Consider the following 25,416-nt stretch of genomic DNA (forward strand, 5'->3'; position numbering starts at 1 on the left):
TGCAGTAAACCAATACGATAATCAAAGTATAACACCACCTCCTATCTAAGCTAAAATTAGTTAAAAGCTACTCCTATGAGTGTTTAGTTGGTCACTTGCAACTTATCGGTTTTCAGGTTATAAGTAGTGTTTGGTTTGGCAAAGTATTTTACTTCTTATTCATGATATATTTTTCTCTAATTCTCAAATAATCTTCCCAAATTAAAATTTCTTTCTCTTCGTTCCATTTTCATTGTTTGTTCTTCTCCTAGTATGTATATTTACTTTAGGTCGTACTGGTTTTTAGGAGTCTTGTAGTCGTTTAAAAAATTTGTCACTAGAAAATATAGAGAATTTTATGCCTAATTGTATTATATATATATATATATATATATATATATATATATATATATATATATATATATATATATATATATATATTTGGTTAAATAGACAATTTTATAAATATTAATCAATAGCTACAGCTGTGAAGTGGTTGCCGGAGCCGAGCTCCGATGATGTTCAACATTGTCAGCCAAAGCACTTAACATTAATTTTTCTACTAAAAGTAGTTTCTTCCATGTCTGCCAAAAAACAGCTGTTTGCATATACCGGAGAAACTATCATCAGTTATTTGGCACCAATTTTTTTCTCCTGGCTCCTTCCTTAGCTAGAGCATCCGCCACTTGGTTCAGCTCTCTATATACATGCCTGATCTGCGGTTCCCCAGATTGGTCATCGTATCATAAACCTGCCTTCATTGAATGAGAGCATCGTAAGTATCATGTCCAGAATCATATGAGTTACCTCAGTTAATTGTATTGTAAGTGATCATAAATGGAGCGATACGTGGACATTGAGAAGCCATATAGACAACTTCAACTTTAGTACTAACAGTTATCTACTATACATTTTACACTAAATTATTGAGAGGCGAAACAATGTAATGTAATTGGTCTAATCTTGGAGGCGGTGTGGGAAGAGATACCTTTAGCCCATTAAAAGTGTTATTTATAATCTTTATGTTATATTATACAGTTTTTTTTTGTTCGAACAAACTATATTATTAACAAACCAAACACCAGAGTCAACATACAAAACTTGCAGCAGAAAGAAAGAAAGACCAAAACAAAAGTGAGCCTTTGCATTGCTCCACCTTGCTACTCTTCTCTCATCAATACATCAAATTAGCTAGTATATTATACGGTTGATTAGTCTATGATAACCACCTAATGATGCAACTGTTTCAGTTTAATTAGTATTTGCAGATTCAGAGATTTTATACTTAATAGAGCTGAGCTTGTAATAATATCTTTATCTCATACAATGAAACAAATTTTCACATGTCAACTTGTACGTTTCATGTAATTGTCAGGTTTACAGCAAAGAGCTTCTTATCAAACTATTAAAAAGAACAATTAGTTATATATGGAGATTACGAAAGCACAAGACGAAACTAAAGATTATGAATATCGTGTAAGTCGGATATGATAAACAAGAAAATTAATTAATTCCAGAGTGCGCTTTGCTGCTCATGGATTCATCCGAATTCGATACTTTGGCTTTGAACTCTATAAAGATGTTAAGAAAATTCACTAAACAAGTATAGATAATAAATCTCAATCACTCAATGAAATAAAATAAATTGTGATTAAATCCCGAACTTGAACCATGATGTCCTAATAATGATCCGTCCCTGGCAGCGCTTGCATATGTTAGTATATATAGCTCTTAAAGCTTGGATTCCATGTCCTGAATAGCAAATTGTCAAAAGGGTTTTGCATGGCTGCATGCATGGTGGATTACGTATAAATATGTCAACTAGATCTGGAAGAGAAAAGGAGCACGTATTTCATTCGAAATATACGAAGAATCCATGCATGCACAGTGCAAAAAACAGTGTGTACATGATGCCTTCCAAGTGATTTCCTTTTGCTTCACAATAGTCAAAAGTAAGGGACCCTACTATAATCTTAGGGTGTGTTTAGTATGAAGAAAAATGTTTTTTCAGAAAGTAAATGATTTTCTTACATAAAAGTAAATGATTTTCTTACGTATTGTCTGTTGTTTGGTATAGTAAGCAGAAAATATTATCTCAAAAGTATTTGTACATAATCTATTCAAACACTATGAGTATTGGGGGTGGTGCTGGGGTAGGGGTGTGGGGTGGTGGAGATGGACTGTATTGAAGGTGGAGCAGACAATTAATATGAAATGCTAAATGTTATTTTCACCCACTGCTTTAGAGAAGCTAATTATAAGATTCAGATTCTTTTGGCGAAAAAAACCACTACAAGTGGCAACAGAGCCTTATATCTTTCTTATCAGGATCTTCCTTCCTTGAGAAGCAAAGGGCCCGCTTCAACTGGATAAGCGACAATTACCTACTTTTAAGAGGAGATTTGAAAAATGTAACTTTTTTGTTAGCTAATTTCTTCTTGTAGTCTCGGGAAGGGACTTTGTATAGGCTAATTTCTACCTATAAATTACTTTGTCAGTCTATCTTTAGTAGGCTAGAGTGAAGTTTTCCATGTCCCTCCTTTAGTCATTGTAAGTTCATCTTTGATAATATGGCTGGGGTCAAGCCAACCTCCCGACCTTAGACTTACGACCTAATGATGATGCCTTATTATACAAAGTAAAATGCTAGTCATGAGCTACTAAAGTGAAGTTTTCCATGTCCCTCCTTTAGTCATTGTAAGTTCATCTTATCAACATAATATGGCCGGGGTCAAGCCAACCTCCCGACCTTAGACTTACGACCTAAAATGCCTTATTCAGTGGGGAAATCAATTTCCTCATTTTTAAAGAACTTATTTCTTCAGAAAAGATATTTTCCAAAATTTTGACCAACCGAACATGAGAAAATTGAAAAATATTGTTCCAACAATATTTTTTCCCTCCAGACCAAACACATCCTTAGTAGTAATTAGCTTTCCACTTCTCTCTTGTTTATTCAATTAATTCTTGGTTAGTTTATTCAATTAATGTTTGGTAAAAGGAAATATGCAAAGTCAAATTTATAAGAGTAAAATTGATCAATTTTCAATACGTCAAAGTTAGACATATTTCTAGTTAGAACTTAGAAGCATTAAGTTTTATCCGTTATGGTGATCAAAACAAGTATAGTTTATACAAGTAATAGTAGTAACAAAAAAGAGAGGAAAGCTGATTTAATTTGTGGGGACCAGTCAAATTATTTGCTTGCACCTCTATAGATAATATCGTAATTCTTCATATTGTAGTTTCACATGGCAACAGAGCATGATTAATATATAAAATTTGAATAGAAAATAACTTTACAAAAATCTCTCGTGTTTTATTTACCAATCGGCTGTGACTTTTTTTTTTTTTTTTTTTTTAATTTTTTGTTTACCGATATCTTTGGAAGACCAAAATGTTGAAGACTCAAGAGCATGACAAACTCAAATCATTTATTCCTGTCATTTTCTTCCATGTATTTTTTTTTTAAAATTTCTTATCAGTTTTAAATTCTCATGGCAATTTTCTATCACATATTACTAAACATCGTTTTGGATACTTCATCATGTTTGGCAGACAACTCAACAAACTCATTTTAAGAAAATAATCACTGTATTAGAAATTAGAAAATAACAAATGTATCATATAATGCTACAGAAAGAGCTTGATTAATTCAAGTTTAAAATGGACATGTTACATATACAATTTCCTGTGATTTTCTTTTTTCCTAAACTCAGTTGGCAATGGACCTAGTTAACTTAACAGCTATGTGTTGCACATGCATTCATTACACCGTGGATATCTATAAACACTCCTTCCAACAGGTCGTGAAAATACCCGTTTGGTTTGTCTAACTGCCTTCCTCACTCTTTGTTCAAATGTCCTCCAGTCTATTGTGTTGTTCTTGACAAAGATATCAGCGAGTCTACGTTTGTTTGGCCGTATAGTGGCCATTTTGCCCCCACCATAGTACACTCGGAAACCAGAGATCAATGATGAAAATTGGCTTCCCGAGTCTGTCATCGCAAACACATCTGCAGCGGTGCAAACTATGAAGTCCAGTGCTGCTAGCTGCATAAAAGAGTTCATATTAGTACCAGTGGTACGGGTCAAGTTCTCAAATCAAATATATGATGTTATGTTGCTTTCCTCTGCAGAAGCTGGAATATTCAACTGCAAGCTAGCAACAAGTGGCTATATAATCCCTATTATGTTAAGACGATGAAAAAGCTAAGTTATTCATTGTGGGAACAAATGACAGCCTCACACAAACATCTATAGTTGAAATGGCAAACCAAGGTTTTATATAAGAATACAAGTGTGTCACATTACTCTGCATTATTTCCTTTATGCACCTTAAGTTAAAGGATTTCTAAGAGCTTTAAGCTCATTATTTTTATTGCAAGAACTCAAAACAACTTTCCCATATGTGTGAGCAATTTACATATTCAAATTAAAGTATAGCAGTTTGCTCCTTGATAAATTTTAGACCCGTCTGGGGCATCTATCGGCATTCTGTTTGATTCTATTTGCCAATAATTCCCATGAAAGCAAACTGCTCTCTTTGAGAAACAGCTGATCATATTTAGTCAATATCAAGCACATAAAGTTTTGTTAATTTTTGCTGTTCTTTGTACAATTTGGTGCTACCTAAACCATTTGCTGGGGATAATAAAGCAAAATCATGTTGAACCAATTAAGCCAGAGTTTACCTGAGATGAGAAATTCTTGAATGGTTCAATCTCGGAAGAGGAAAGTAAGTTTTCCTTCGTGACCAGATTAGGATACAAGGTGGTCAAGGAGGCCAGTCTTGATTTCCCTCCATAGATATGTGCACCCGCCAAGTATATGCGTGTTTGCCGATTAAAACCAAGGGCTGCAAGCATTAGCACCGTTTCTTCAGGCATTAAAGGACACAGTCCTTCAGCCTTTAGAGCTGCTGGGGAGGGCAACCTGAACACATGGTTTTTCAGAATCAATAAGTGAACTGGCCAAGTTCTAATAAATTGAATGTTATAACCTCAATAGCATGTCCCTAGAATTAGGTTAGAAAATATTACTCATCATTTTTAAGACATGCTTGATTAGAATTGTCCCAAAGAGGTAATCCAGAGACCCTCCCCCCTCTTTCGCAACAAGAAGACGTGAACCTGATCTAGATGTTAGAGAGACAATAAGTAGCTTATATTTAGGGTGAGTTTGGAATGGAGGAAACATTTTAATGTGTTACAATTTTCTCATGTTTGGTTGGTCAAAATTCCTGGAATTACGGGTAAAACGTAAAAGTAGGGAAAACAAGTTCCATAAGTGGCATTCTACACTGATAATCTCCTCCCCACCCTCACCCCACCCCCCATAGTGTTTGCCTAGATTATATATAAATGCTTTTGGAACAATATTTTTTGTTTACTTATCAAACACCAGAAAATAAGTAAGAAAACCACTTATTTTCCATGAAACATTTTCCTTCATACCAAACACACCCTTAGTTCAATGTCTTTCTGTGTGTCTGGTGCAATTTCTGGATAATCAAAGACTCAAGAAACAGTCTAGGACAACCTAACAAGTTGCACACCCCTCTCCCTCTCCCATTTTTTTTATTTTTTCAAAGTTAGCCTAGCTTTTTGTTTAGACTTATGCAAGTAAAGGAAACGAGCAAGGATTATATATTAACATACTTCTTGGTCCTCTTAAGCTCCACCAGGGCAGGGAAGTGGATTTCACGATATGCTTCCAGTTCATTTCTCTCTTCTTCACCCCCACCATATTCACAGAGGGAATGAGCCACCATATCAATTTCAAACCTCAGATGCAAAGCTAAATATCTAGCAACTTTTGCTCCACGATTTCGTTCACCCTTCATCATAGACTTTGAGAAGGGGCCCACTAGGTGACGATCCAAGGGCCCCAAGCGTGTAACATTCTGACGCATTCTCCGTATAAGTAATGCTCCAGTTTCTTCTATCTTTGGAACAAATTTCAGAGCATGAAAATTACATCTGCATCGAAGTCTCTATATGAAGTCCCCAAATCAGGAACCAAGGTAGAAATTATGGGAATCAGACTAAATGAGGAGATGGAATGAAAAATTGAGAAATCAACAAGGAACCCTAATATCAAGTTTGGTAGGTTTACCTGCACCTGAAGTGGTAACGGGTCAGATGCCAAGCGATTCCCAAATCCAAGAAAATGGACAACTCTGTTTTTATGTAAAATAGGAAGAATATATTTCTTGTAGAAACCTGGCTTTGCTTCTTTTACAACATCTGCATCTGTCACCTGGATTTATCTCCAGATTGTCAGAAACTAGTTTCTTCACATGATCATATTCAAAATGATTGATTTAGGTGAGAGTCTTACCAAACTGCCAATGGCCTCTAGATCTAATGACTGTAACTCCTGAGGAAGTTCTCTAACTATACGAATATCAGGTTTCAGGTAGTCGATGAAATGCTCCTCCTGGTAGATATCGCCAAACTGGCTAACAAATTATAGATTAAATCTATTAATCTTCAATTTAAGGAAATTAAATCTATTAATCTTCAATTTAAGGAACTAATAAGGTATCAAATGTTTCACATGGGCAAGAAAAGGGAACAAGTTTGAAGGAAGCAAAATTGACAGAAGGCACATAAAACTCTTATTAAAAGTTTTAATTTCTATTTGATGAAGATCATACTAAAAGTTACCGAATGCAACACTTCCAAGATACCACCATAGATTAAAAAAAAAAAATAGAGGGGGCACAGTTAGTTGCAAATGAAAGGATAGTTAAGCAGCAGTTAAAATGCAAATGGAAATTGTTATATATAGCTCAAAGCACATTGGAAAGAGTTTAGAAAAAGAATTATGGCGAATCCATCTTTCCCCTTAAAAATGAAGCCGTATGACGAATTTAGAGTAGATACCAGAAAATAACACTCGGTTGAACATGGAGGTCATACTTGTATCTCTCAAAGTAGATACAACAAAAGGAAACCTAGGCGAACCTTTGGGACAATCACAAAGTCTTGGAGAGCTCATGCAGTGTAGAGAAATCAGGGTTACATCACAAATTCCCAATTATTGAATTAAAGAATTTCAGAATGAAGCCAGTTCAGATTGTTTAACTAGTTATGACAAGAAAATGGAAAAGACTTAAACGAAATACTATTCAACAAGTATGTATTTTGAGTCAACAACAAGAATTCACAAGTGTGAAGGTACACAATGATATATGGAAGATGTTGTGAATCTGTAAACGAAGATTCCATTATTTGACAGTTTTACATAATATTGTGCAACCCTTATTGCAAAATAGGAAAAAGGAAAGAAACAAGTGAAAATGACAATAAGTAGTAAGTTCTCACCTCACGTCTTTCCAAACACTACTGTACAGAAATTTCGGAAGAACCAAGGTAGCATTGAGTAATCTTGCAACAGCGACAATATTGCAGACCTGTTGTGCAAAGGAAAAAAGTGTTAGTTAAGAAAAAGAGACCAAAACTTTCATATAATATTAGTGCTGAGCCTTTGTCTTTTGCTTGACAAGCAAAACTAAAGAAATATAACCTGTCATGCAGAAGACATATAATGTCAAAGCAGAAGACATAACTTACAGCTACTCGCTGTTGATTTATCCCACCATTTGCAGTGACGATAATGTAACCATTTGTTCCCTCTGGAAATAATATTAAGACCCACATAAGAAGCATGTTAACTACGCAAAACGTAAAATGCATGGGGGGAGAGAGAGAGACCACTAGGTTGCCAGTCACGCTGCTCAGCACAAGGTTTCCAAGAGGAAGCAACAAAATAGGGTTCAGCCCACAAATCTTTCGGCTCGGGTTTCCTCTGTCCCTGCAATGCAGCGACCTCACGTTATCAAGTAAAACCAACTAATAGATCTACTCATTTCCTTTTAAAAACAAAAAGTACCTCAGCTAAGGCATGAGCAGCTTTAGCCAGCATCCGTGCATAGATTGTTTTCTGCGGCTTTTTCCCTTTGCCAAGCCTTACCAATTCTTCCTACCACATCAAAAATATCATTTACTCCATATGTATCAAAAGTAGTCCAACTCAGTGAATCAATTCATACTTCAACAATCAACTAATCCTCATTAGCAATATGAATCCTCTGTATACATCCCCTCTATTTGCCCCAATTTCATTCCAATACTAAAGGGCAGCCCGGTGCACTAAGCTCCAGCGATGCGCGGGGTCCGGGGAAGGGCCGGACCACAAGGATCTATTGTACACAGCCTTACCTTGCATTTCTGCAAGAGGCTGCAATAGTAAACGAGAAAAGGACCAAAATCATCCATAATGTTTGGGTTTGGATCAAAATCATACATATTCTTTCACATGGAGCACTAATAGTACATTATGTTTGCATAAGTGGTGCACTTTTAGTCAACCTCCCAAATAAATTTAACGGAAAAGAACAAAAATGCCCTTGAACTTTTAGAAAAGGTATAAAAATACCCTTTATTCATCTATTTTGCTAAAACTACCCCTCAATTCAACTTTTTGGCTCATTTATTCCCCTTGACTAACGGACAACACTATTCTTTTAAAAAAAAATAAAAAAAAATTGCACATGACATTTTATTACTGAAAAATTGATTTATTCTTTTAAAAAGAAATCTGAAAAATCGTTATTTGTAGAATAAGGAAAAATATTTTTTCAACATCCGTTTCTTTAAAAAACAAATGTAGTAAGCCTTTTATATATATATATATAAACAGAATTGGATTTTCATTAAAACATGTGGAATTTTTTTAAGTTTGGAAAACTTTTTTTAACGGGTGGAAACCCCATTTTTTTTTTAGAAAATTCAATTTTAAAATCTAAAAAACTGATTGTTTTTTTAAGTAAAATGTGCAAAACTAATACTCCATAATTTTCTTCTAGATTTAAAAAAAAGATAGTTTTCTGGTTTTTTTTTAAACACTGTTTTTCCATAAAATTTTAATTTTTTCAGATTTTTATAAAAATCCAATTTTTCACATTTTGAAAAGAAAAAAAAATTAGTGTTGTCCGTTAGTCAAGGTTTTACTCGTTAAAAAAAAGTTTTCCAAATTTAAAAAAATTCCAAGGTTTCAGATTTCTTTCTAAAAGAATAAATCAATTTTTCAGTAATAAAATGTCATGTGCAATTTATTTATTTTTTTTTTAAAAAAAAATTAGTGTTGTCCGTAGTCAAGGGGAATAAATGAGCCAAAAAGTTGAATTGAGGGGTAGTTTTAGCAAAATAGATGAATAAAGGGTATTTTTATACCTTTTCTAAAAGTTCAGGGGCATTTTTGTTCTTTCCATTAAATTTATTTGGGAGTTTGACTAAAAGTGCACCACTTATGCAAACATAATGTACTATTAGTGCTCCATGTGAAAGAATATGTATGATTTTGATCTAAACCCAAACATTATGCATGATTTTGGTTTTTTCTCAATAGTAAACACTATGACAAATAACTAAGAAAAATAAATTAGAAGACACTTCATAGTATATCTACTATCTAATTGCTCAACATCTCAAGATTCATTTTTTTCAACTTCACAGCTTAAGTATGTGATCATTTGATATATCCAAAGTCCCATCCTTATCATCTTCGCATTACAAACATCATCTACATATATACATATTTATCAAGGATTAAACACATAGTAATCTATTTGCAAGTCTAAATTTCAATATTTGTAACAATCAATTTAACATAAAGACTGATACAAACATACCCGAATTGATAAAGTGGAAGAATTAGCTTCCAAGAACCTGAAATCAAACTCAGGAGCCCGACCCGAATTCTGGATCCGATTAAGCATCCACCAATTCATTGACACGAAAGCAATCACAAATAAAGCCAACCCGACAATTGCTCTTTCTTGACAAAAGGGTTTCTTTTTCCTCATCTTTTTCGACCCGAAAGTGAAACCCAGCAACCCGTTATGAGAGTTGCGTCGGTGACCCGGACTCAGCGGGTCAGCCCGATCCGGGGGTGGTTGTTCGTCGTAGTCGTACGATGATGATTCTGAGAAATTTGAATATGAATTGCTCCGAGAAGCCATGCCAACTTCTTTATGTTATAAGTTTTCTATTTACTATTTTTAGATACTCTTCAGATTAATTTAGGACAAGGCGAGCGGAAAAAAAGGTTCTTCCATTGCAAAACACATTAATAGATTTATACTTCCCTCCGTTTCAAATTATATTTGTGTTCTTTTTTGTTTTGATTTACAAGCCACTTAAAATGAGGGATATTTGACTTAACTTTATCTATTCTACTAAAGGTAAAATTGGGGCGAAAATAATTAATTATTGCTTGAATTTCTAATACAATAAATAATTTGAGATAGAGGGATTAATTTGTTTTTGAAGGCTATATTTATAATTTTTTTTTTATTTTTTTTTATGAATGATAGATTTAGAAGTTTAAACTTAAGTGATGAAGAATTATGATATACATTACGTTTCTGCAACAACTGAAGTAAAATTATACTTTTGAACTTCATATAATGTTTACTTCTGATGACACAATTATTAAAAAGGAAAGATTTTGAAATTCCAAGTAGAAAATTTGTTTTTTCTCGGGGGAGAGGTCGAGGGGGTTATGCGGAAGATGAGCAGGGGGAGAGCGACCGGGCCAGATGAAATACCGGTAGAATTTTGGAAGGATGCGGGTAGGGGAGGCTTGGAGTGGCTTACGCGGTTGTTGAATGTTATTTTTAAGACGGCGGAGATGCCTGAGGAGTGGAGATAGAGCACCATGATCCCGTTGTATAAAAATAAGGGGGATATCCAGAACTGCAACAACTATAGGGGTATCAAGCTGTTGAGCCATACGATGAAAGTTTGGGAGAGGGTGGTGGAAGCGAGGATGAGGAAGATAGTATCTATTTCAGAGAACCAGTTCGGATTCATGCCGGGGCGTTCGACTACAGAAGTCATTCACCTTGTGAGGAGGTTGCTGGAGCAGTATAGGGATAAGAAGACTGACTTGCACATGGTGTTTGTTGACCTTGAGAAGGCTTACGACAAAGTCCCAAGAGAGGGGTTGTGGAGATGTCTGGAAGCTAGAGGTGTCCCTATAGCATACATTAGAGCGATTAAGGACATGTATGATGGAGCCAAGACCCGGGTGAGGACGGTTGGAGGTGACTCAGAACACTTTCCAGTCACGATGGGCCTGCACCAGGGGTCCACGCTTAGCCCGTTTCTGTTTGCTTTGGCAGTGGACGCACTGACAAGCCACATTCAAGGAGAGGTACCGTGGTGCATGCGTTGTTTGCAGATGACATTATGCTTATTGACAAGTCGCGGAGCGGTGTTAACGTGAAACAGGAGGTTTGGCGACAGACTCTGGAGTCGAAGGGTTTGAAGTTGAGCAGGACTAAGACAGAGTACTTAGAGTGCAAGTTCAGTGATGTAAGTCAGGTAGAGGACGAGGACGTGCAGCTGGATACTCAGGTCATCCCGAAGAAAGAAAGTTTCAAGTACCTGGGGTCGATCATCCAATGGACTGACTAGATTGACGACGATGTCACACATCGTATTGGAGCGGGATGGATGAAATGGAAGCTCGCATCTGGGGTGTTGTGCGATAAGAAGGTGCCGCCTATACTAAAGGGAAAGTTCTACAAAGCGGTGGTTAGACCGACTATGTTGTATGGGACGGAATGCTGGCCAGTTAAGAAAGCTCATGTCCAGAAAATGAAGGTAGCAGAGATGCGAATGCTAAGATGGATGTGCGGGCATACCAGGAGAGATAGAATTCAGAATGAAGTGATTCGAGACAAAGTGGGTGTGGCCCCTGTAGTGGATAAGATGCGGAAGGGAGGTTGAGATGGTTCGGCCATATGCAGCGGAGATGCGTTGATGCGCCAGTGAGGAGGTGTGAGAGGATGGCAGTGGTGGGCCTGAAGAGAGAGAGGGGTATGTCACGACCCAACCCCATAGGCCGTGACTAGTGCCCGAGTTGGACACTCATATTATCTGTTAACTGTAGTCATTTGCAATTAGCATGTCATGATCTCTTTTGTACATAAAAAGGTAGGACATTATTTTAAAGCTGTCAAGTTTTGTATGTCTTAGGCACCTGTCTCCTGAGGAGTTGCACTTTTTAAACAACAACATATATATATATATATTCCTACGCAAGCCGACAAGGCTGCCACGATATACAAAATAACAAACATACATACATATGCAAGCCGACAAGGCTGCCATTACGAATGGGTACGCCCCAAACATAAGTCATAGACATAAAACGCATCAACAACTACAACCAGACCCACAGCGATGTCCACAGACCTCTAAGAGTAATGACCGTATCATATGGCGGTACAGGGCCCCGCCGTACCCGAATAAACACTTATATATACAACAAAGGAAGTTATACCACAAGCTAGGCTCCGGAACAAAGGAGCAGTCCAAAATAGCTGAATAGGTATCCTAAGCTGGCGGATCTCCAAAACGAGCGTCTGTACCTGCGGGCATGAACGCAGCCCCCCTGAAGAAAGAGGGGTCAGTACGGAATATGTACTGAGCATGTAAAGCATGAAACATAGTAATAGACTCATACTAAGGCAAGGTGTGTAGGACTCAGTGCAACAAACAGAATTTCATAAAAACTTGCCTTTGAACATATTTCATCTGTATCGTTCTCATATCAATATCAACATAGTGTTTTGAAATCAAAGCTGCATAATCATTCTGTATATAACATGTATAACGTGTCCCGACCCTTTAATGAGGAACTCGGTAATTATAATCATAGCATCATAAACATAAACATATACGTGTCCCGGCCCTTTAGTGAGGGACTCGGTAATAAGGAACATATGCCCTCCTGGCCACCATCTCCATATCATCATATCATTACATTATCATATCATCATATATATATATAACGTGTCCCGGCCCTTTTATGAGGGACTCGGTGATAAATATAGTAAACATGCGCACGAAAACGTGTCCTGGCCCGGGACTCAGTGAAGGATATAGCGGTAAGCACGAGCAGAATAATTAGCAACCACATATATGAAATTCATCTTTTGAGACTCAATGGACAAGCACTAACCAGCTCTAAAGTGTCAAGATAATATTCATATTCAATTCTTTTCAACTCTCGTTATAAGTTATAGCAAGGAACGTTTCAACTTTCATGTGCATGTATCAATTTCCATGATGTAGTTTTTGAAAGTCAAGTATGCTTCTGTTCATGCCATTTTTTTTTTAAGAGTAGGAACTTCTATACATCATTCATTAGTCAATCATGTAGTAAGCTCGTGACAATAGCATTAAGGAAATATAGAATCATAAGTCATGCATGGAACTAGAGAATAGAATCTACCCCAAGGTTCATATCGTTTCATACTTACGTCTAGGACATGCCAAAAGAAAGAAGGAATAGGCTTTACATACCTTTAGCGTTTAGTCGTATTATAACTTGTACTTGCTGCCCAAAAACACTTATCCTATATCAAGATATCAAGAGCTACAATTAGTCTACGAGGGAATTCAATACGTACTTTAACGTTAACAATCCCTTTCAAACATTTAGACGACGTTTCGTTCGCATTCAAACCAACTACATACAACCAACCCAACATCAATAATCATATGTTCAATACCAATCCGGACAGCCCACATAACATTCCAAATAGCCCACATTCACAACATTCCATAACGATTCACATACGGCTACTACATTCTCAAGTTACTCCTAATAATCCGTAGCCTTAACGTTTTCGTCTAACAACTTTACAACAACCCAAACAACGTAAATACAATATATATTCTTAACTATCATTAGTATTTCCAATTTAAAGAATACAACATGTCCAAAACAGTTCCTAACCACAACATAAAGGTGCCCGGAATTCTTGCAAACGTTTACGAACATACCAAGCAAACCACATATGATTCTTACACATTATTTCATGTCTTCATTACATATAATTTCAGTAAAATACGACCAACAGTCACACGATAAATATATCACCAAATTCGTACGCAAATAGCTACATTGTCGACACTAAAACCTTACAACGACAACAACATGTTTAATGACATTACTTTCATGATTCTTGGAACTGTTTTAGCATCATTTCCATTCTTACAACAGCCCACAATTCATCTCAATTTCAACTTGAATCATTATGCTTCACTTCCACTAAACGTTCATAACAAGAATCAACACTCAACACATACAATTTCACCTCTAGCACTAAAACAGTCCACTGTTTTGGACTGCTTGTATGCTTCAACATAATTCATTTCTTAACACCTTAATTTACATATTCATTATGCATACAATACACCATAATGTCCATAACAACAACAATCAAAATATGACACAAAACAGTCCACAAACTCCTCTAAAACAGTCCCTTTACACGGCTACAACACTACTCCAACAACTTCATGATTTTCATCCATTTATCCATACTACAACACATTCAATCCACTTCCAATACATGTACAAGAATATTAAACATGATTTCATTAGAGTCTTCAACACACGGCTCATTTTAATTTTTAGAAAAACAGTCCAATATCCAACATGCCACATCACAAACGAACTTCTACAATCTTTGTTCATTTACCTATGTTGATACATATTCAATTCATCAACAATACATGCAAAATGAAATCAATCATGACTTCACCAACACTCACGGCTCACTCTTTACTTCAACTACAACAACAATCCAACAACAACCTTCATGAACTATACATTCAAATCATCATGCAACACAAGAACAATAAACATTCTTACCTTACAACTTGTTCTTCACTTTGGCCGAATCTTCAACCCTATTGAGGTGTTACACCTCCTTGTTTCTTTTCAACAACTACTACACGTTCTTGTACACTAGATAAGGAGTTGATTTGAGGAAGAAAACTGATTTTTTTGGTGGTGGGGGAGCTGCCATAGCCGTGGCTCTCTTTCTCTTTCTAGGGCTTGAGAGTTTCTCTCTCTAAGTTCTAGTTGGTGGAAGATGATATGGTGATAAATGACTTGTTTTAATCATCCAAGATGATGTTTATGGGCAGCATAAGCTCCCTCACGTGTCCACCAAGAATGTCCCCCTTCAAGATCAGATTTTTGTTTAATAATACCTCCCACTATCAATTGTCCAAGAATATGACTCATATTTCATGAATTTATGTGTCTCCCCTCTCTTTTATATCCATATAATAATAATTCCCCACCACTAAATATAAATCCACACTTAATAATCCAATCATGGTTAATTAATCCCTAATCTCCATTAATGTTTCTATACCAAACGAAATTTGTAAGTAAATTGTGACTTGAAACGAAACCGGAAGTTAAAGTCTTAATCCCCACTCAGACCAACTTGCATCGTCTATATCTCCTTATCCCGATATAATTTTGATGAGCGGTTTGTTGCGTTGCAAACTAGACTCGATGAATTTAATTTTAGGCTTTTGAAACGCCTTAAAACTCCTCATATACAAGGAGATATGCCTTCAACAATATGGGCTAAAAATTTGGTCCGAGATTTTATTGAAGTTGTTCCGATTCATTTCGTTTAACTTCTAATCCTCTTCCAACCTCGTGTAACCTCTTATACATACATATACGTACTTATATACATACTCATAGCGCGATTTCAAATCCTTTAGGTAACTGTGTCACCTTGGGATACTTAAGGAAATCATATATAACGATATTCTTACTAACTCGATTAACTTTCCTGAACCTTCTTAACTCATTCTTTCTTGTTTTAATACAAGTTACACGGATTATTATGGAGTGTAACAGGGTAGGCCAAAGAAGGCCTCGGGAGAGGTGATTCGGCAGGATATGGCGCTACTTCAGCTTACCGAGGACATGACCGGTGATAGGAGGGGGTAAAGGTCGAGTATCAGGGTAGAGGGCTAGTGGGGGGCAGCGAGGTTTTCTTTCCCGTGTTAAGAGTATTATTATCCTGCTTCTATGTGTTGGGTCTTGTCTATCTTTGTTGTTTTATTATGACTTCCTTGCTCTTGTTATTTCTCATTTTCGTATTGCTTTGATTTGCTTGTCCGTATCTGACTCTTTTCCCTTGTTTTCTTTTGAGCTGAGGGTCTTTCGGAAACAGCCTCCCTACCTTCCAAGGTGGGGGTAAGGTCTGCGTACACTTTACCCTTCCCAGACCTCACATTGTGGGATTCAACTGGGTATGTTGTTGTTATTGTTGTTGTTCTCAAGGGAGAGAAAGAGACCAGGTTTGATCAAATTAGTATTCATTTTGAATTTTTCAAATTAGAAATGAGCTTTTCTTAAAACTTATACTCCATATGGGTCCTATTTACTATTATATGCCTTTGGAAAGTGAAGCAAAAGATTTATTTGTTTATTTCTTTCAATTTTTGTTTTTTGTGGTTGAAAAAAGTGTACCTAGTGCAAGTTGGATGACTTCAATCACAATTACATCAACAAATTTTGTTTTCTAAATGTTATTCGGAAAGACTTACAAAATCTAAACAAGGAGAATCTATGAGAATATAATGAGGAAACTTCCACAGCCACTTCATCCCTCATTTGAGAAAAGTGTGAAGTGCACATGGCACAACCTGGCCTGATGTTTTCTTCTATCATTTTTTCACCCAATCTGGCGTAATCCATGAAGCTTGTCTTTAAGTTATTAGTTCACTTTATACCCTCCACATGGTCATGCATTTTGCTTTCCAATGCACTCATTTTTTATAATGCGATAGGCTTGTACACATCATCTCACTATCGACTATTTCAATATGTTATTTTCCACCAACATGATTACTTATTTCGGCACGTATAACCTCTCACTAGCATAGTTATTAACCGCCCAGCTGATTTTTCATTTACTAGGATTTAAACCAATCCCGGTAGTTTTTTTTATGATATTCATCCATCTTCATTAACCGTCCAGCCATATCCTTGGGTGCCTTCCTAATGCACTTGGCATTCTTTACTTTTAGTCAAATGAGAGATTAGAGAAGTGCTTGCAGTTGTAGAGTTTCTACTCCTTTTGTTGGAAAAAAAAATTGACTCGCCAAGACAGACCAATTTATTGACTGGAAAACCAAAAGAAAGATCCAACTGACAGCAATATGTATGAGCCCTTTGTCATAAATTTGGACTAAATGAAGCAATTTCTAATGAGAAAAAAAATATATCAACCACTCAGGTAGTAGCCAGCAGCCAGCCAAATTTTGTGTTAAATACTGTAATATAAACAAGATAGAATGATAATTTGCTGCAATGTTCTTATTGACAATAATGATCTTGACATATATCCATTATCTCAAGATGGTTGTAAATATACTCTGGAGGACATTGTCAGTGAATTATGTACCTCAAATTAGGATGGAAAGAAGCTTTTTTTTAAACTGGAAAGATGTGAAAAATAATTTACATTTTTAACATGTCTGGTATTGACACTTCCGAGTTTCATGCGCCATAGTTACCCTTGACCTTCGCAGAAGTTACTTACAAAATTGCAAAGGCTGCTTCATTGTGTGTTTCTATTATGGCATGTCAACCGTCTCATGATCCGGAGTCTTGTATGTGAAAGCTGATTCATCACTGGATCGCCTTTTGACAACACTCGCCCTTTGCATTAACCGGACCAGTGCTTGCACAACTTCAGACATTGGGGGTCGAAACTCAGGTTCAGGCTGTACAGGAGATAGTTGACCAGATGTCAAAAGGTTACTACCAAGGAGAAAACAGTCACGTTCAAATTATTGCAAGTAAAGTAAATGACTTCAGGTATGTCAATGAGCAAGTATTCATTATGGTTGAGTCCATCAGATCATTCTTCACGAGTTGAGTGAGATTTCGAAGGCACCTCAGACCAAGAAAAGCTTAATTAAAAATCTGGCGAGTTTGGTCCTTGAGTATGTAAATTTGCTATGATTATTGACTTTCACTTTCATCAAAGATAATATGGAAGTCGTTTCATCCGATAAGCTCGTACAGATTAACAAATATTATGCTCCAAATAAAAGATCATGCAAGTAAAAGCTCACCTGAACACAGAGCGCAATAATATCAGCAAAACGAGACAAAGACTTTGCAGGATACATGCCATTTAGTGAAGGATCAACCATTTTTGATAAGGCATCTATATCATGGAGTTGAGGCGTAGCCCATCTCACAAGTGACTGCTCCGATCTCACCCTTGAACTGTATGATTTATTAACAAGAATCAAGTCATTAAAAGAATTCAATAGTGTAAGTTGACTAGCAATGTATACAAGATCAAGTTTACCTATCAAGTGGCTTCCTCCCTGTCAGTAGCTCCAACATTACCACACCAAAACTGTATACATCACTTTTTACAGTGTATATTCCAGATAAAGCAAATTCAGGAGCGCTATAACCGAATGAACCAATCATCTGTGTGGAAGACACCTGTCAAAATTAAGAGATAATTACAATTTTAGGCAATGCTCATACCAGAATCAGTTAGTTAAACTGATTGACATCTTCTGATAAACATTATAAGCACCATGTACCACCCAATATTATTAACACCCCTGTTAAAACGACAACAAAGATGTAGATTAAATCTGATGTACTAACTCACCTGCCGTTCTGTGTTTGGATTCAAAGCTGCTAACCCACAATCTGATAAATGGGGATTGAGCTCTTCATCTAGTAAAATATTTGCGGATTTGAAGTTTCTATGTACAACAGAAGGGAGACAGACTTCATGCAAGTACCTGAAAAGACAAGGTTCAAATTTTAAGCTAACCCAACAAGAAAAAGAGCAAGAAAGGTAAAATACTATACAGCTATAACGTACTCTAAAGCTCGAGCAGTGCCAAGTGCTACTCTAACCCGGGCATTCCAAGTAAGCAATTCGCTCCTCTCATCAGCAAAGTGCAGCATATCATGCAAGCTACCATTTGCGACATGGTCATAAACCAGAAGACGCTGCCCATGCTCAGCACAATATCCAATCAACTGAACAATGTTTGGGTGTCTCAGCCTTGACATATTTGAGACAGCTTCGAGAAAGTTATCTTCCTCCTGCAGCGACAGTGCTGCACTGTCGATCTTTTTGATGGCCATTATCTGGTATAAAGTATAGACAGATGTTAGTTCATAAGACTAATTGACATTTTCAGTTGGCACCTTATATAGAAACTACAAGAATGAAAAAACTAAAAGTTTCCTCATCAAAAATGTTGTTGACACGTGAAATTCTTAAATCATTTATTTGAACAGTTGACATCAAGTTGGGAGCAGAGAAATAGTCAACCCAGTTGGTTCATTCAAAAAGAAACAGCCAGCAGCACATCCTATAATAAACCACAAAGTAGAAGATATATAATGTCAATCTCTGAAACTTCTAAGTTTTGCTTAGGACTACATCATGTAACCGAAGGACAAGGTTATACTCCCCTTCAGTTAATTCAGGCTGAGGAGAGAAGTGAGATGACCATCGAAGTGACCATAATATTAGACCCATCAAACATACTCAGCTTTAGTAACACATAGATCAAGCATTTACCCTTGTAAAGTTTGTCCGAAGACGAATATTGTGAAAGAATCTAAGGGTTCAACCATAACTTAAAGGCAATGGATGTAGTAAGCCAAGATCTTTATATGCTACTTTGGATGCCTCAATTACCTGAGGTGGGACATTACGTAATGCAACACTCTTCCGCACGTGTAACAGCTAGATACCATGTTAAAGCATCTTAGCAAGCCCCAAAAACCTTTAGGGTGATAGGTGGAGCGGCCAACATCTTTATATACCCCTTTTGATGTCCTTATGTAATCAATGAACATTATACAACTCACAAGTATGTGATTCCCCAAAAGCATCAAAACGAAATATGTCCTCGGGTGACAGACTATATTTATTCAATATTGTTCAGCTTTAAATACTTTTGAATGCACATCATGGAAGCAGGAATGTTAAGATCTGAAATTACCTTCCCATTAGGAAACTCTGCCTTATAAACACGCCCAAGAGATCCTTCACCAATGAGATTTTCTTGACTGAAGCTGTTTGTTGCTGTTTGCAATGCAGCAACAGTATAAGAAGATGCAGTTATCGGAGATTTCACTCTCCTTACAGATCCATTCTTCCCTTGTATCATTTCAACTGTCACCTTTTCTGTAGGTGGAGGCTTCAAGTCAGCTACAGCCGCCGCAGGCTTTGCCCTTTGCTCGTGTACCTCCGTATTCACTAAGATTAAGCAAAATACATGAGAAATGAACAAAGTTTGTTCCAATTTCCAAATGAAGATGGCACATCACAACACAACTGTTAGTCAGCTGAGGGTATTAGCACCAATCACAATATTGAGCCAGGAAGGAAAAAAGTTAAGAGAACACACCTTTATCTGTGATAACTGGACGACTTCCTGTAGAGGGTCTTGTAGCAATTTCCTTGCCCTTGCCCCTCCAGAAGCAAAATACAAGTGCTGCCAGAGCAAAAAGAATTGCAAGAGAAGATCCAAGAGCTATGCCAACGATACCTCCAGTAGTCAATCCCTTCTTTTTATCACCATCTTCTGAAGATGGTTGGCCATCAGAACCTGGTCTTGTACGTGAATTAGGAGGAGAGTGGTTGCGGTTGTTGCGAGATCTTCCAGGAGGTGGTGGAGTGTACGGTGGTGGGGGTGGAGCTGGACCATTTGCAAAAGAATTTCCATCATATCTGTCATGTCAGGTGTTATGTTACATTCCTTGAAACTGTAACATTCTAAACCATGTAAAAAAACTATATAGGATGTGAAATCACGTACATGAAGTTAGGGATAGATAGGAGCTCATTCGGGATCCATCCATTAAAATTATTCTTTGCAACATTTCTGCAGAAAGGTTTTGTTTTGACCATAAAAACTCTACTGACATTGAAGCAAACTAGCTAAGCCCATTAATTTAAGAAAAGAAGTATTGAAACTTACAAATTAGTCAAAGGTAGACCAACCAGGATATTGAGACTGCCACTTAGCTGATTGTTCTGCAGATGGCTGCCACAATTGCCAATGTTATGGGTAACTCAAACAACGGAACAATAAATCCTATCAGTAGAAAGTTATCATACTTACAGTGTGGAAAGATTTGTCAACATACTGAATGAAGGAGGGAGATCTCCAGAGAAATTATTCGATGACAGATCCCTGCAGTAGCAGCAAATAAGTGAAAAATTAAAACTAGTGAAACAGATGTTCTGAAGCCATGAGCAATCAATATAGCCAGAAAGCTCTTCTTAGCAGGAATACTGAGCTCTAATGTAAGTTTAACAGTTTCTTATATGGGATTCTGAAAGATCTAATAAATGAAAACAAAAAGCAACTGAAGGTTCCAAGAGGAGCAGGGCACCTACCCTAATACAATCTCACATAAAAAGGCTATGAAGGAAAATAAAAGGTTGGACTTTACAAGCCTCAAGACTTCTGTTCATTAAAATTAAGCAGATTAGATCCTAGATTTGTTTTGAGAAAATATTCGGAAGCACTCATGTCTGTCCATTGCAGGCACGTCAAAACAGATGAAGTTGGACTGAAGTAGGAAAAGAAGCACTTCAACTGTGGCAATGAATGAGGGGGGGGGGGGGGGGGGGGGGAGAGAGAGAGAGAAGAACAGAAAAGAAGAATCTACCAGAAAGGATCAATTAAGTTAAGATTAAGTAGAACACTTACAAGGCTCCCAGATCGGAGTGGTTGGTGAACACATCTCCAATTGTTTGCGAGAGTGAATTATGGCTAACATTCCTAAAAATGAATCATAGGGTTAGCTACTTTGAAACAGTTGCCTGAAATGATTAATGAAAGAATAAAGAGAAGACCAAGCAAATGCTATTTTTGTTTTGGAAAGTGCCAAGTGAGTGTGGCCACTCACAGATAGTTAAGTGTAAACATGCCAGCAATGGAATAAGGGATGTTGCCATTTATATTGTTGTTTGCAAGATTCCTGCATTGACAATGATTATATTGCGAGTGAGACAATCATAAACAGAAAAGTTTTCAAACACACCAAACACTTCATAAGGAGCAAACATTACAGGCTGGTAAGATTGGGTGGAAGCTGATATGGAATTGAATCATGAATGTTGTTGCCGCTCATATCCCTAAAGACAAGAAAGTGCAGACGTTTAATTTTATTGTGACCGTAGGTCCTCTAAGTTACCCTTGTCCACTTAAAAAGAAAAAGCTCTTACAAGTTCTTCAACGAGGTAAGACCATTGAGCATGTATCCCAACGTTCCATTTAGTCCCAAATCAGGAATTCGACTGTTTCAGCAAGAACTAAACATTATATCAATCAAGTCATAACTAAATGTATAGTGATGCACACAAGATTAATGGTATGCAAACTTACATTGAAACAACAGAACTGGCCTGACAAGTGATTCCTTTCCAAGACTCACCACAGGGATCACCACCATTTGACTTCCAATTAGCGAGTTGCGAAGGATTATTCAGTGAACCATACAAGACCTGAAGAGCTTGCACTGCAAATTACAAGAGTCAGGCAACGACACAGCCAGAACATCTCTTCAACAAGAAAAACAAGACTCAATATTTATCTAGTAAAGCCTCAATCTTTACCAAGAATTGACTCTTAAACTAGTTAAAAAGAAGAGAAACACCCAGAAAGGGCAAGAAAACATATTACCCAATTATCAAATCATGCATTTATTTAACAGTCTTAGCATTCCAATACTAAAGACTCAATCTTTGACTTGCTTTGAATCAGAAACCAAACAAAAAGGGGGGAAAAAAAGAACCCCAGAAAAAAGGCAAGCAAATACATTACCACATTAACCAAATCAGGCATTCAAACATCAAACAATCAGAAGAATAATGTTCTTATATCACTACACTCAAGAGTGATAAAAACAAACAAAAAAGCTTCCTCCTTTAACACATTCAACAAAACAGAAAAACACCCAACACTGAAAATCAAACACTAAGCTCAAAATCACTAATCAAGCTCTAAAAACAGATCCAAGATTTTAAACCAGTGAGACCCTTACACTACCAATATAGAATCAACACAAGCAAAGTGAAAAAAAACTCACAGTCATTAGGATCAGTGTTCCCTTCCACAACAAACCATGAGTTAAAAAACACTGCCAAGATCACCACCACTAGCAAATGGGAAAAAAGAGTGTCTTTCTTACAGCTATTTCTATTCATTTCTTCTGCCTTGTTGTTGTTCTTGTTACACAAGAATTAAACAGGTTGTGCAGAAACAAAGCTAGCAACAAGCATGCTGACAGAGAGATATTGCAATGACAAGGTAATATCGCCAGTAATGGTAGATGTCACCATTGTTAAAAGGGCTCTCTGATTCCAAGCTTTACCAGTAATGAAGAGAGAGAGAGAGAGAAAAAAGTCTCCCACTGCCAGTGTGTATCTATACGTGTCGGCGAAAATTGATTTCTTTTATTTTAGAAAAAATTACTATTCTACTGCCTCTATTCAGTTTTAGTTGTCAACTTTACACGGTCCTACGAATAATAAATAATAAATGAAGTATATAATTTATCTTAATATTTATATTAATTGATGTATAGTTATATTGGATTTAAAAAATAATTTTAAATAAGTAATTAATGTTATGAGTAAAATAATTTTAAAAAAAATATATTTTTTTCTATATGTTAAAAGTGAAAATTTATTTTTAAAATATTGAATAAGTAAAAGTGAACTAAGGGAATAATAGCTTTAATTAAAATTACTAAGTTGGAGAACTCCGTTTAATTGAGTTTCTTAAATTATAACTGGTTCTCAAATTCTAATCGGAATGATCCATATGCCTCATTACAATTTAAATATAAAAAGTAATACTGCAACAACAACAACATGCCCGGTAAAAATATAAAAAGTAATAGTATTAATTAATAATTATATTTTTATGTTATTTCTACAGATCTTTTATAATACTCTCTACTAATTTTAAAAAAAATATATATATATAACTAAGATAACATTTACACGAACTATAACAAAATATCCAAATGAGTGCAAAAATTGAAAATTTGCAATAGGCTAACAAACATATGAAATGTAACTAATGGGGAGAATTTATATGGCCGACAAAAATATTCTATTATTAGGGCATTATATATATTTATTATGTCTCAATTTATGTGGCACCGTTTGATTTGGCAAAAAGTTCAAGGAAAAAAAAGAAGACTTTTAAAATGTGTGGTTTAAGACAAATCTTATATATTTGTATGCCTATAAATCATTTCATTAAGGGTAAAAGAGAAATTTTAAAATTAAGTGACATTTTTTTGGAACAAACTAAATAGGAAAATGTAACACATAATTGAGACAGAGGGAGTAGTATATTTTTATATATAAACTAGATAACTTATCCGCGCTTCGCGCGGTCTGTCATATCATTTATAAATTAAATTACTATAAAAGAGACAAGCTATAAATAAAAACATATAATGTAAGACATACATATTAAAGAAATCAAATGTGTAAGGGAAAAAAAATTAAAAAAATTCCTCGAGTCTCATTACTTTGATATTCAGAAACAAAACGATTTCAGAAAGCTCGCAAAAAATTCTATTATACTCGCAAAAAGTGCATTCATTATTTGTTGTAGATCAATAAATAATGAGGTTTCATCAAATTCATGAATAACACTATTCGTAGATTATGGACAAAATAATCCCGAGCATGATAAAAACATAACTTTCTAGTATAATACGGAAGCAAGAGAACCATCTTTAAATATATTTTAAAATTGTTATTATAATAACAGTCAATCGGAGAAACTTCTAAACTTATATTAAATCACAATAAAATACACCATTTTCCAATGGTTCCTAGTTTTTTTTTTTTTTTTTTTCAAGTACACCTAAACATTAGCAGTAAAACACAGGGAAGAGCCGGCTATTTGGCCAGCAACCCAATATTCAGAAATATCTTTTTCATGTTTTCTTTTATATTTTTTTCTCTACTTTTACATTCACTTCGTGTTTTGTTAAAGATTCTAAAATCACTTCACTAATCCTCTTAATCACGCCACCATCTATCCATATACAACAAAAAGACTTTTGCTAGAGTAATAATCTCTTAATTACATATTATCCTTTCACAGCAAAAATCTCCTTAACTTCTAACCGAGTTAATGATACAATCACTTTTTGTAAAATTCCCGAACCGAAATATTAGAAAACGTGCGATTTATAACATATATACCCTGTTTCAATTTATGTGATTGCACTTTCATTTTAATCTATCAAAAAAGAATGATACATTTCTATATTTAGAAATAATTAATTTAAATATTCCACTTTTACCTTTTAAAACCACACAAATATCTATGAATTATTTTAGACCACAATTCAAAAGTCTTCATTTCTTTCTTAAACTCCGTGCCTAATCAAACTATATCACATAAATTGAGATGGAGGAAATATTAAATCTACATATACATCTTTCTAAGTATTAATCGTCCTAGAATATCTAGAGTTATTATGAACATTTAA

At 35.8% G+C, this 25,416-nt stretch overlaps 3 protein-coding genes across 5 annotated transcripts; 1 reads left to right on the top strand and 2 right to left on the bottom strand.

Moving 5' to 3' along the window:
- Positions 1 to 3,554: 3,554 nt before the first annotated feature.
- On the bottom strand, positions 3,555 to 10,157 carry LOC132622197 (O-fucosyltransferase 15). Of its 2 annotated transcripts, none has more exons than XM_060336756.1 (10): positions 9,680 to 10,157; positions 7,879 to 7,968; positions 7,701 to 7,800; positions 7,560 to 7,621; positions 7,311 to 7,399; positions 6,322 to 6,442; positions 6,097 to 6,240; positions 5,640 to 5,974; positions 4,674 to 4,914; positions 3,555 to 4,032 (listed from the first exon to the last, which is right to left on the bottom strand). In XM_060336756.1, exons 1-10 carry the CDS (start codon positions 10,007 to 10,009, stop codon positions 3,727 to 3,729), a joined length of 1,818 nt encoding a protein of 605 aa, XP_060192739.1. In that variant the 5' UTR covers positions 10,010 to 10,157; the 3' UTR covers positions 3,555 to 3,726. The 2 variants fall into 2 exon arrangements, with proteins under 2 accessions (XP_060192739.1, XP_060192740.1); XM_060336757.1 differs by having other exon boundaries at positions 7,879 to 7,964; positions 9,680 to 9,819.
- A 550-nt stretch (positions 10,158 to 10,707) lies between these two features.
- Positions 10,708 to 11,468, top strand: LOC132624406 (uncharacterized). The gene is made up of 2 exons (XM_060339190.1): positions 10,708 to 11,057; positions 11,174 to 11,468. The coding sequence occupies exons 1-2, from the start codon at positions 10,708 to 10,710 to the stop codon at positions 11,466 to 11,468; spliced, it is 645 nt and encodes a 214-aa protein (XP_060195173.1).
- A 5,710-nt stretch (positions 11,469 to 17,178) lies between these two features.
- LOC132622205 (protein STRUBBELIG-RECEPTOR FAMILY 8) lies at positions 17,179 to 23,322 on the bottom strand. 2 transcript variants are annotated; one of them, XM_060336770.1, is made up of 16 exons: positions 22,984 to 23,322; positions 22,281 to 22,413; positions 22,121 to 22,192; positions 21,965 to 22,030; positions 21,802 to 21,873; positions 21,603 to 21,674; positions 21,009 to 21,080; positions 20,865 to 20,930; positions 20,703 to 20,768; positions 20,292 to 20,614; positions 19,884 to 20,140; positions 18,746 to 19,017; positions 18,527 to 18,662; positions 18,209 to 18,351; positions 17,967 to 18,123; positions 17,179 to 17,612 (listed from the first exon to the last, which is right to left on the bottom strand). In XM_060336770.1, exons 1-16 carry the CDS (start codon positions 23,099 to 23,101, stop codon positions 17,463 to 17,465), a joined length of 2,175 nt encoding a protein of 724 aa, XP_060192753.1. In that variant the 5' UTR covers positions 23,102 to 23,322; the 3' UTR covers positions 17,179 to 17,462. The 2 variants fall into 2 exon arrangements, with proteins under 2 accessions (XP_060192753.1, XP_060192754.1); XM_060336771.1 differs by lacking the exon at positions 20,703 to 20,768.
- Between the last annotated feature and the right edge of the window lie 2,094 nt (positions 23,323 to 25,416).

The sequence above is a fragment of the Lycium barbarum genome, chromosome 12 (genome assembly GCF_019175385.1).
Source record: "Lycium barbarum isolate Lr01 chromosome 12, ASM1917538v2, whole genome shotgun sequence".
NCBI lineage: Eukaryota > Viridiplantae > Streptophyta > Magnoliopsida > Solanales > Solanaceae > Lycium > Lycium barbarum.

Excerpts from the sequence above, each read along its gene's own strand:
- LOC132624406 (XM_060339190.1), top strand. The coding sequence starts at position 10,708 with ATGATCCCGTTGTATAAAAATAAGGGGGATATCCAGAACTGCAACAAC. Across the intron at positions 11,058-11,173 it reads ATTAGAGCGATTAAGGACAT|TGGACGCACTGACAAGCCAC; the intron begins GTATGATGGAGC and ends TTGCTTTGGCAG.
- LOC132622197 (XM_060336756.1), bottom strand. The coding sequence starts at position 10,009 with ATGGCTTCTCGGAGCAATTCATATTCAAATTTCTCAGAATCATCATCG. Across the intron at positions 7,801-7,878 it reads CTGCTCATGCCTTAGCTGAG|GGACAGAGGAAACCCGAGCC; the intron begins GTACTTTTTGTT and ends GCTGCATTGCAG. Across the intron at positions 7,400-7,559 it reads TAAATCAACAGCGAGTAGCT|GTCTGCAATATTGTCGCTGT; the intron begins GTAAGTTATGTC and ends TTTGCACAACAG.
- LOC132622205 (XM_060336770.1), bottom strand. The coding sequence starts at position 23,101 with ATGAATAGAAATAGCTGTAAGAAAGACACTCTTTTTTCCCATTTGCTA. Across the intron at positions 20,615-20,702 it reads CTATCTATCCCTAACTTCAT|ATATGATGGAAATTCTTTTG; the intron begins GTACGTGATTTC and ends CTGACATGACAG. Across the intron at positions 18,352-18,526 it reads ATCCAAACACAGAACGGCAG|GTGTCTTCCACACAGATGAT; the intron begins GTGAGTTAGTAC and ends TAATTTTGACAG.